Source organism: Bubalus bubalis, chromosome 9, assembly GCF_019923935.1.
Source record: "Bubalus bubalis isolate 160015118507 breed Murrah chromosome 9, NDDB_SH_1, whole genome shotgun sequence".
Lineage (NCBI taxonomy): Eukaryota > Metazoa > Chordata > Mammalia > Artiodactyla > Bovidae > Bubalus > Bubalus bubalis.
The window spans coordinates 59,289,522-59,301,677 of NC_059165.1; the positions used below are offsets into that span (position 1 = coordinate 59,289,522).

The window sequence follows — 12,156 nt, forward strand, 5'->3', positions numbered from 1 at the left end:
TGAGAGTCCTTTGGACTGCAAGGAGATCCAACAAGTCTATCCTAAAGGAGATAAGCCCTGGGTGTTCATTGGAGGGACTGATGTTGAAGCTGAAACTCCAGTACTTTGGCCACCTGATGCAAAGAGCTGACTCATCTGAAAAGACCTTGATGCTGGGAAAGATTGAAGGCGGGAGGAGAAGGGGATGACAGAGGATGAGATGGTTGGATGGCATCACCGACTCAATGGACGTGAGTTTGAGGAAGCTCCGGGAGATGGTGATGGACAGGGAGGCTGGCGTGCTGCAGTCCATGGGGTTGCAGAGTCAGACACGACTGAGCGACTGAACTGAACTGAATAAAAATACTAACACTATATGGATGCAGACCTACTAGAAAAATAACATAGGAGAATAGAGAGGAATCATCTCACACCCATTAAGATGAATACTATAAAAAAAAAAAACACAAATGTCAACGATATGGAGAGATTGAAATCCTTGTGCACTGTTGATAGGAATGTAAAATTGTGCAGCTGCCATGGAAAACAGTATGGAGACTCCTCAAAAACTAAAAATAAAATTACAATGAAAGTGAAGTCATTCAGTCGTGTCCAACTCTTTGTGACCCCATGGACTATGTGTAGCCTACCAGGCTCCTCCATCCATGGGATTTTCTAGGCAAGAATACTGGAGTGGGCTGTCATTTTCTTCTCCAGAGGATCTTCCTGACCCAGGGATCAAACCCAGGTCTCCTGCATTGTAGTCAGACACGTTACCATCCGAGCCACCAGGGAAGTCCAAAATTACCATATGATCCAACAATTCCACTTCTGGGTATATATCCAGGAAATCCTATCACATGCCACCACACAGTATACTAAATGAAATAAGCTGGTCACAGAAAGACAAATACTGACAATTTCATCTATATGAATTTCCTAAAGCAGTCAACTTCATAGCGAGAGGAAGTAGAATGGTGGTTGCCAGAAGCTATGGGCAAGGTGGGGTGGAGAGTTAATAGATATGGTTTCCATTTTGCAAGATGAAAAAAGTTCTGGAGATGGGCAGTGGTGATGGTTGCATAAGAATATGAACATAGTTAATTCCATTGAGTTAAATCCATTGTAGTCTTAAAAATGGTTAAGATGGTAATTTTTTTCTGTGTATTTTACCACAATATTAAAAAACAAAGAAAACTGACCTAGCTTCCAGATTGCATAGAATAATGCTCAATATCACTAATCATCAGGGAAATGTAAAACAAAACCACAAAGAAATACCACCTCACACCTGTGAGAATGGCTATCATCAAAAAGACAATAAATGAAAACTGTTGGCAAGAATGTGGAAAAAAGAGAATCCTCATCCACTGTTGGTGGGAATATAAGTTGGTGCAGTCACTATAGAAACAGTATGGAATTTTATCAAATAATTTAAAAATACAACTGAGGTATCTTAGAAAAATCAATTAGATTTGAAAGAAAAAGAAATCTTCTGGGCTTCAAGCAAAATGACCAAATTACTTAGGAAGGAAAAAAAAATCAGGTTGGTAACAGGTTTCACAACAGCACACAAGAAAGGCAGGAAATAAGTTTTTAAACACCCTTCAGAAAAAAAGTGAGACCCAAGATTTTATATCCAGCCAATATGTCCTTTACATACTAAGGCTATAGAAAATCAGTATTAAATATGCAAGAACTCAGAATACTGTACTCAGGCACCTCTTTTGAGGAACTTACTAGAAAATTAGTTTCATCCAACCAAGAACAGGAAAATTCAGAAAGCATCATGATGGTTAGTGTTAAATATACTAATAAGTTGTAGATCTGCAAGTAAAATAAAGGAGGTAACAAGGATGGGGAAAGAGTATGCAAATTGTTTTCTGAAAACAATATGTCTCAATTTGGGAGGAGAGAAAAGGGAAAAAAAAGAATAAAATAAATTGATCTTTATATAAGTAATGGGTTGGCTCAGCGGTAAAGAATTCGCCTGCAATGCAGGAGCCACAGGAGAGGTAGGTTCCATCCCTCGGTCGGGAAGATCCCCTGGAAGAGGAATAATTCTCCAGTATTATTGCCTGGAGAATTCCACAGACAGAGGAGCCTGACGGGCTACAGTCCAGGGGGTCGCAGAGTCAGACACAACTGAAGCGACTTAGCACAGCACATATAAATAAGAGGGAGTCAAGATATAGCTGACAAAGTAAATAATACAGCCACCTATGGAAAAGTTATTTGAGGACTTAGAAAAGACAGAAGTATAACGGATAACTACTGGAACAAAAACTCAAACATTACTTAACATCAAAAGTAATTTTCAAAGGTTTTTTTGGGGGGTGGGGGTGGGGAGAGGTTAGCATTTCCTTACTTCCGGGAACTACTAGGTGAATCCAAGATCCGCTAGGTTCACCTCTGTTATTTCCTGCCCCAGTTCTAGAACCAGACATTTTTCCAAGGATCCCCGGTTCCTAGTCGAATGGGAGCTAAACAACTACTGGGAAAGCTGGTCACTTCGGCGCTCCCGGCGGGGTAGGAATGTCAAAACGCTCTCTCCGAGCGGGATCACTGGGAAAATGAAGGTGGGACAGCGGCAAAAGGACTGGAGAGCGCCCGCGGGTCTCGAACCACTCTCAAAGAGAGTAATTTAAAGACCATGGTAGTCGAAGGAACCGCTGAGCTACGGCCAGCCCGAAAAAACTCCCTGTATTATGTCCTCTTGACTGCCGAGCAAGAGTTGCGTCATAATGAACCAATCAGAGTATACGTGATCCGGGCTAACTTGGAGACCTTAGAAAACCCATCTGCTCCCCCATCCCGTCCAGATACTTGGAGAGTGCGCACCTGTGGACACACAGCTGTGAGAAGGGCCCAAGTCTCCCCTCTCCTATCTCCTAGTGAGCTCTTCCAGAATTGCTTCCGGACCCTTTCCCTTCTATTGCTCGGCAGTCACCTGGTCAACTAGTCTCAGGACGTCTCCTCCAGCCTCTTCCTCCCCCGCCCACACCCCACCCCCTCCCCGCCCACACTCCACCCGCTCCCCGCCCATACACACAGGGTCGCTAAGTAAACTTAACAATTTTCAACTGCAATGAGTCAGATTTGAATCTTTAGAAGCTGCAAATCGTTATTCGGGCCTTATCTTGGAAATTTGCAGCTAACCAGGTAAACCCTAGGGCGCCTATCCCAGGTGTTACACAGTTCCCAGGTGTTATGTAGTATTACTTGTTACTATTTCAAAAAATTATTTGAAACTGCATATGAATACCCTAAACAGCCCCAATTCCTACTTTTCTCCAGTTAACCATGTTTACGATTTCAGTGTGCATCCCTCTTGACTGGTGGGAGTGAGGGGTGCAGGTAGGCTTATTGGGGATTAGTTTGTTGGGTATTGTTTTGTTTGTTAACATGTCTTGGAGAGCTTGTCAGTATGTATATAGATCTAATCCATACATACTGCAATGGATGAATTTTACTTGAGTATAAATGTACTAGTTTTACTTTAAATGTTTCACTGTTATAGCCACACTAAATATCCTTTTATGTGTATGTGTACATAAGCAAATCTGTTTTTAGAACAGATACTTATACAATTAGAATTGCTGGATTAAAGACTCTTCGTATTTAAATTTTTGGAGGTTATGGGAGAGATTCGAGAGGCCCTGGGGGTGCCTGAAGCCAAAGAATCATCAGAAGCCATACAGATCTTTTGTTCCCTAAATACTTTAATTGGCAATTCCACCAGAATGTACATTCCATGATAGTCGGGACCTTGATACCTTGTCCCGGAAGATACTACCAGGACCTAGAACAAGTTCAGCATCTCGGAACTCACTGAATGAATGAACTCAAGTAGGCCAGTCATAGGAAAACTCTTCAATCAGAATGCAAAATTTCCTTGGATTTTTAGAAAGACCACAAACATCAAGAAAGTTTCTCCTCCGAGAAATTCTTCTAGGATTGCTCTAGGGTCCTAAATTTCCATACCACCTCCTTCCTCCACCACTTTTAATTCACCAGCTTGAACCCCTCTAAACACCCATGAGCTAAACAGATCCCTTGGAAACTCAAACCACTTGCCAGTCCCAAGGGAACATAGAGAAAATGGACTTCAGAATTGCTTTTCAGTAGAGGTAACCAGAAGTCAGATTCCACCAGTACCAAAACGGGAGGGAAATCACTTGAAGTCAAGCTGAATTAGCTGCCTCAAGAATACTGAAGCACTGAAGGAACTCAGCACATTGACAAATTCTCCAGTCTATCTGGAAAGGGGGAACAAAAGGACCCAGGGGACAAAGGCAGATTCTTACCAGAGGACCTGTAGAACACAGAATCCTGCCAAGGAAAGCACCAACTAATATGCCTGCAGCAAATACTGTAGGAGAAATTTTGAACCAGTAATGACACTCAGTGTCTCCAGTGGCAAGATTCAGCATCAGAAATAAAATTAGGTAAAAGATATGTCTGACAGGAAATTTTGCACAAAAGTCCAAAGGGAAGAGTATATAGTACTCTGGGGGACCCACAAGTGGTTCAGATGCTACATAAAGGTGTCAGAAGAGCTAGATGAGGCAGAAAATGTCAACAACCCATATGGTAGCAGCCCTGTTAACCAAAATAGAGCCCACTTTTCAAGGTAGAGAACCAACTAACGTTGTTATAGAATTCACTTGCTTAAAACTTTTGTAATTACCATTTGTGTTTTTTTACTTTAAGGAACTGACTTTTTTCCCCCCTCTGCATCCCTGGGACTTGGCATAGTACCTGATCCAGGGAATACCAAAGTTGTTTTTACTTTAGTTAACCACTCTGTGCCATCTAATTCTCAAGTTAGAGCAAACTAGGCAAGGCAGCTTCTTAATGGTTCTCAGTGGGACTAAGAGAAGGAATTCTATCCCTCCATCCCAACCTCCAGGGGACACAGACATCTTTAACTGTCCCAACTTGGAGAAGGTGCTATTGGCAACTAGTGAGTAGATGCTAAAGATACTCTAAATATCCTACAATGCACAAGGGTGCCCCCACAACAAAGAATTATCCAGGCCAAAATGTCAACAGTGCAAAACTGAGAACCCTGTGCCTAGCCTAATTGCAGATAGTTAAGAAAATACTAAGTTTTCAACCCTGAGCTCTGCTGTTCCAAAACCAGCAGATCAAAGGAGGCTAAAAAATAGGAAAAGTTTTTTTAGACTCCTCCAGGCACAGATCCCATCAGAGGGAAGTATAACTCACGTTGAAGGAAATCTAGAAAAAAAGTGACAGGGCTCAAATACAGGGAGAAGAAAAAGTGTGGGGAAGAAAAAAAACAATACACAGGGAAGAATATGGAATGTTCCCACCAAATGTGAAATAGGCCCAGTCAATGCCATTTATTATACATGTTGAACAGCCTCTGAGACCCAAGGGCTCCCATATGAGGTTTTTTCCTTTTTCTTTTTTGCATTAAACAGGTTCTTCCAAGAGCCTGCTTACAAGGAAGACAAAAACAGGGTAATCCTCAATAAAATGAAACAAAAAGGAAAAGCTGAACAGAGTTTACATATGAAGAACAAAAGTTAAAAAACTCACCAGACAAAAACCACACCACTCATCCCATTTAATTTCCTGTTACATGCTCTGAAGAAGCTGAGAACACCAGGCCCCAAGGCAGCAATGCTCTTGAGGCTCTAGCTCAGGCTCCCTCTATGTGACAGATTCATGCACACGCACCCGCACATACCACAGATCCAGGCAGAAGTACACATGCATGCACAGGTGGCCAGAGAACCACAAGGGAGATGGAGAGAGGTTGGGGGGTGTGGGGAGTCAAGGATATACTGTCAACTGGAAACTGGGGACCCAGAGAACCCTTCTGCTGTAGGCTGAGTCAAAATTAAAACAAAGGCCGAACACAGGATAAATGTAGGATGCTCAGATAAGAGATGGACAGATGAAGAGGGAAAGATGCAAGGGGAGTTTCGGGAAAGCAGCCTCAGAAGAGGGGTTTTTCTTTATTGGGAAATCAGATGGTCAGAGGTCCTGTGTCTCCAGTGATGTACTGAGGCTGAAGGAATATGCCACAGCATGTTCCTTTGCATTCTGTGCTCTCTCCCAAGGGGGAGGAAAACCAGAAATACCCACCCTCTAGCCCTCCCCATTGCCACTCTTACTGACTTTCCCCAGTACCTCCCCCAAAATGACGCCCACACACACAGTTAGGCCCAGCAAAAAGCCAAGCATAGAACGCCTCAATAACTCTTCTTGGTGGAACCAAAGCCAGAGAAGCCCATCACAGCTGCCATTTCATCATCCTCCTCAAATGTCAAGTCCTCCTCAGCCCTCCTTTTCTTCTCCTTCTGCTTCTCTTTCTTGTAGGCTTTGGCCTTTTCCTCCTAGAGGGGAAATCACTCAGAATCAGTTCAGACTCCCGAGCAAACCTTGCTGAAAGAGATAGGTGAGCGTCCTTTCCATCTTTAGAAGAAAAATATAGACAAGTTAAAATTTCAAGAGCAGAGGAAAAACCATAGTAAAGACTGTAAGGGACAAGAAAGAGAAGTTTCAGCTGGTGGAAAGCATTTCTCAATCCTACATCCCAGTTCATCTCAAGCTCACAAAAAGGTGATGGGAGAAAAGCCACAGGGCATACGGTGTAAGCCAGGAGATGGTCTAAGTGCTTCATGTATATTACATACTAAGATCTCTAATATGAGGAAACAGAGGTACTGAGAGGTTATATAGCTTGTCCAAGATTCACAGCCAGTAAGTGGAGGAAACAGAATTCTGACCCAGTCAGCCTGGTTCCACAGGCCTAATGGAGACTAGGTGCACTTAATTCATAACTCAGGTAGTAAAAAGAAAAAAAAAAAGTATGGCCCAGAAAGTTTAGAGAAAAAGGACAGGTTTAGAGCCATTTCCTTCAGATTATGAGAGTCCCAAACAAGGGCAATAAATGTTTCCCTTACTGTATAGGAGTTCAGGAGATACAATTCTCCTCTGGGAGTAGGAGTGGAATGAGGAAAAGAGCCTCCTCATGATTCATAACATAAAATTTAAAGCTGAAGGAGAAGGGAGAGAAGGATAGTAGAGCCTACCTCTTCTCTGAGTTCTTTCATCCTTTCCTCAAAATCATAATCCTTCTGCTTCTCTTCCATCTTCTTCTTGTTTACTTCAAAACGTTTCTTCACCTGATCCAAGGTAGAACGTTCCACACGCATAGACATGCCCAGGTTTCGCTGATCTGGGTAGGGTTAATAGAAAAAAAGGTAAGGTTCTTAAAACTTCCTAAGTCCCTCAAAAAGTCTTTTCCAACTCATAAAACATGCAGTAAAAAATATTAGGACTAAAAAAAACATCTTGGCAGCAGCCCCCAATAACAAGATAAAGCAGCTTTCAACTACTCTTACTGAGAAAATACACACCAATAGGGACAGTTGGGCCCAGGAGAAAACCATGTTTTGGACTTGTTGAGAGTCTAAAACAGGTTTTCATCTCATGGACTCCAGGAACATTAAATAATGAAGTAAAGAATGGCCTGTGCTGAAGGAACTAGAGAACGCCCCAGACGTAAAAAAGAGGCTCAATAGAAACTACCCTCTCCCTTACCCCATCACCAAAATTCAATCTCAGCCTCAATCACAAACTACCTCCAAGCCTTACGTTTCTTTCCATTAATGTGATCCAGGAAGTTAATGGAGTCTTTCACCACACAGTCACAGACATTGCAGTAGTACCTGGAAAACAGAAAGAAACAACACTAGTTTCAAATCTGATTATAAAGATTTTATCGTTTTCAGCCAAGAAACTGATCATTTTTAGGTAAAAATTCTTTTTAGAGGAGACACTTCTCATTTCCACAAAGCCTTTGCTCTTGGAGGAGTGTGGCTTCCAACCTCCAAGATGGCCCCACAATGATGCCACCTGTATTCCTACTCTATATAGGCCCTTCCCAATGTGTACCAGGGTTAGTCCATGTGATCAATAGACTATATCAAAAGTGATGCTATGTCACTTCCAAGATTAGGTTTTTTTAAAAAACATGCATTCTGCTTAGTCTGTTCATGTAGATGATCACCTACCCTGGAGAAGCCACTTGCTTTGTTGTGAGCAGCACTATGGAGTGGCCCATAGAGCATAGATCTGAGGCCTCCAAATCACAGTCATGTGACAGAGTTTGGACAAAGATCCTCCAGCCCCACTTACACCTCAGATGAATGCAGACCCAGCAGACACCCTGATGGCAGCTTTGACAGACCCTGAGCCAGAACCACCTAGATAAGCCTTTCCCATATTACTTACCCATGTGAGATATTGTGAGCTATTCTTTGTTTTATGCTGCTAAATACTGGGTTAATAACACAAATAGCAATAGATAACTAACACAAAGAGGAAAGTTAACAGTGAGTTTACTCAGAGAAGCAGCTCAGAGAAGTGTCACTTATTGTTATCTGGTTATGCTCCTGCTGGAAAACACACTTAGACAGAGTAGTAGTGTTAGGCAAAAAGATTAACAGTTCTTGTGAGACCTTTCTTCCTAAAGGTAAGGGTCTAGGAGGAAGGTGCACAACCAGAAAATACACAACAACTACAACTTCTGTAGCCAGTCTTGAACCTCAACTCCCTTTATTCACCATCAGCAGTTACTGGGCTCCATTTTAGTTGCACCTAATTTCTCCCCTAGAAATCTTCTCAGTAGTCCTTTCCTTCATTTCTTCCTTTGGAAGGAAAACAAATAATCCCTTTTAAAATATTAAGAACAAAGCGATCTTGAGAAAGAAGAATGGAACTGGAGGAATCAACCTACCTGACTTCAGGCTCTACTACAAAGCCACAGTTATCAAGACAGTATGGTACTGGCACAAAGACAGAAATATAGATCAATGGAACAAAATAGAAAGCCCAGAGATAAATCCACGCACATATGGACACCTTATCTTTGACAAAGGAGGCAAGAATATACAATGGATTAAAGACAATCTCTTTAACAAGTGGTGCTGGGAACTCTGGTCAACCACTTGTAAAAGAATGAAACTAGAACACTTTCTAACACCATACACAAAAATAAACTCAAAATGGATTAAAGATCTAAACGTAAGACCAGAAACTATAAAACTCCTAGAGGAGAACATAGGCAAAACACTCTCTGACATACATCACAGCAGGATCCTCTATGACCCACCTCCCAGAATATTGGAAATAAAAGCAAAAATAAACAAATGGGACCTAATTAACCTTAAAAGCTTCTGCACATCAAAGGAAACTATTAGCAAGGTGAAAAGACAGCCTTCAGAATGGGAGAAGATAATAGCAAATGAAGAAACTGACAAACAACTAACCTCGAGAATATACAAGCAACTCCTACAGCTCAACTCCAGAAAAATAAATGACCCAATCAAAAAATGGGCCAAAGAACTAAATAGACATTTCTCCAAAGAAGACATACAGATGGCTAACAAACACATGAAAAGATGCTCAACATCACTCATTATCAGAGAAATGCAAATCAAAACCACTATGAGGTACCATTTCACACCAGTCAGAATGGCTGCGATCCAAAAGTCTACAAGTAATAAATGCTGGAGAGTGTGTGGAGAAAAGGGAACCCTCTTACACTGTTGGTTGGAATGCAAACTAGTACAGCCACTATGGAGAACAGTGTGGAGATTCCTTAAAAAACTGGAAATAGACCTGCCTTATGATCCAGCAATCCCACTGCTGGGCATACACACTGAGGAAACCAGAAGGGAAAGAGACACGAGTACCCCAATGTTCATCGCAGCACTGTTTATAATAGCCAGGACATGGAAGCAACCTAGATGTCCATCAGCAGATGAATGGATAAGAAAGCTGTGGTACATATACACAATGGAGTATTACTCAGCCATTAAAAAGAATACATTTGAATCAGTTCTAATGAGGTGGATGAAACTGGAGCCTATTATACAGAGTGAAGTAAGCCAGAAAGAAAAACACCAATACAGTATACTAACACATATATGGAATTTAGAAAGATGGTAACAATAACCCTGTGTACGAGACAGCAAAAGAGACACTGATGTATAGAACAGTCTTATGGACTCTGTGGGGGAGGGAGAGGGTGGGAAGATTTGGGAGAATGGCATTGAAACATGTAAAATATCATGTATGAAATGAGTTGCCAGTCCAGGTTCGATGCACGATACTGGATGCTTGGGGCTGGTGCACTGGGACGACCCAGAGGGATGGAATGGGGAGGGAGGAGGGAGGAGGGTTCAGGATGGGGAACACATGTATACCTGTGGCGGATTCATTTTGATATTTGGCAAAACTAATACAGTTATGTAAAGTTTAAAAAAAAAATAAAATCTGTTTTGCAAAAAAATTAAAAAAAAAATAAATAAAGATAATAAAATAAAGATAAAAAAAATATTAAGAAGTAGATATAATGCTAATATGAAGATGCTTACAGAGTAACCCCCTCTTACAGACATGTTAACTAGAGACCCTGGAGGAAAATGGATGGAAGTACAGGAAACAAGGTTGTTAATTCTGGGGGCAGGTACCCTGCGTAACACTTCCTGGCTGCAGAGAAAGATGAAAAGCCACTCACCCTCCCATCTCAGACTGTGGGGTGGTCTTGGTAATGACAATTGTCTTCCCGAGTTTGGATTCCAGGTCCACCTTGTAGTCCCTATGCCGGAGAAGCTCTCGCTTAACTGGCTGCACTGGTTTTCCTGAAATATAATGGGGAAGGAAGTCCCTTCATTATTAGAGTTCCTTAACCAGAAAGGAAAAGAAATGCATAAAGTCCAAATCCAGAGGTCTACTTTCATTTCTTTTTTGAAACATGAAGCAAAGGACACAACAGTCACTTCTAGCAGCAGCTAAGGAGAAGCTCAACACAAAAAATGACAAACAATTATTAACTCTCTACATCTTTTCTCCACTTTAAAGCCAAAGAATCTAAAAGCAATTTTGAAAATTCATTAATTAACTGAAGGCAAAGAGTTCTGAATCTGCACAAAAAGCAACCTTTTAAAAGAACAGCAAGACCACTCTTAAAAGGGAGACCAATATTTAGGAAATAATCTGTTGCATGCCAAGCACTATTACACAAGTTACATAAAAACTAAAAGGTTTAGAGTGTGCAACCTGGTGTAGAAGAAAGTACGGTTTGAAAACAGACGAGAAAGTAAGATATTTCTTTCTACATAGTGGAATCTCTAGAAGAGGAGCACCAACTCCCTGACACTGTCTATCACACAGAGAACAGTGCTAGACTAAACAGTGCTAGGTTAAATACTATGTTTCCTGCTGAGAAAAGAGGCTCTTCAATAGTAGTAACACACAGCAGCGAAATACTCCTCCTCCTGTCGCTACTAAGGATTCCACTCTCTTCTCTGTACCGGAGGAAAGTACTAAATGAGCCAAGCAAAGGCAGAGCAAGGAAGCCGAGAATCACAGAGCTGGAAAGCACCTCAAAAGCACTTCAATCCATCTCGCTTTCACCTTACACCTGAAGAAATCGAGAACCAGGGAGGCAATAATCTGCCAGATATTACAGAAGTATGGAGGACAGCGCATTTCAACTCCCCACCCACCCTCCAACCACTGCATCGCCTCTACAGTTAGCACTCGATGGAGCAAGTACCCACCATCCTTCTTTTCTCTCTCTTCCGTGAGCCTCTTCTCGGCGAGCTTCTCATATTCATCTTTGTCCCACTTTCGGCGAAAGTCCAAGTTTTTTGTCTGGGGGAAAAAAATGCGCTTAAGATTCGCCGTTAATCGTGTCCAACTCCTGGAAAAACTGAAGAAACCGCGTCCACGCTGCCAAGGCGGCCCGGGACCTGAAGAGAGTGAAGCCTCTCCGGACACCACTAGGAGGCTAAGGTTACCCCAGGACCCCAACCCGAGCCCTCCCCTATTCCTCAGACCCTGCGCGAGAGCCTCACTGGGGAGCTCTTGAACTGGAGCCATTATGTTGCGAAGAGGCGTCGGAAAGCCAGTTGGGTGAGGAATATTCAACGCCGAGAAGCCACCCCCTACCCCCGACTCCAAGCCTCCTCACACACAACACCTACCCCACTGCCTGACGCCATCTTCACTGCGAAGTGAATGGGAAGCCGGAAAATGCCGTAAAAAGCGGCCTTGAGCCGTAAAGCAAGCTTGCCTCCAATCAGCTTAGAGTCTCGTGTTCTAAAGGAGCTAAAAACTGGAGGGCTTCGA

At 42.3% G+C, this 12,156-nt stretch overlaps 1 protein-coding gene across 1 annotated transcript; it reads right to left on the reverse strand.

Moving 5' to 3' along the window:
• Nucleotides 1-3,681: 3,681 nt before the first annotated feature.
• On the reverse strand, nt 3,682-12,156 carry ZMAT2 (zinc finger matrin-type 2). Its single transcript, XM_006062684.3, has 6 exons — nt 12,012-12,156; nt 11,586-11,679; nt 10,541-10,664; nt 7,612-7,685; nt 7,047-7,192; nt 3,682-6,347 (listed from the first exon to the last, which is right to left on the reverse strand). Exons 1-6 carry the CDS (start codon nt 12,027-12,029, stop codon nt 6,204-6,206), a joined length of 600 nt encoding a protein of 199 aa, XP_006062746.1. The 5' UTR covers nt 12,030-12,156; the 3' UTR covers nt 3,682-6,203.

Excerpts from the sequence above, each read along its gene's own strand:
- ZMAT2 (XM_006062684.3), bottom strand. Across the intron at positions 7,686-10,540 it reads CCACAGTCTGAGATGGGAGG|GTACTACTGCAATGTCTGTG; the intron begins GTGAGTGGCTTT and ends TCTGTTTTCCAG. Across the intron at positions 7,193-7,611 it reads TCACATTAATGGAAAGAAAC|ATCAGCGAAACCTGGGCATG; the intron begins GTAAGGCTTGGA and ends AACCCTACCCAG.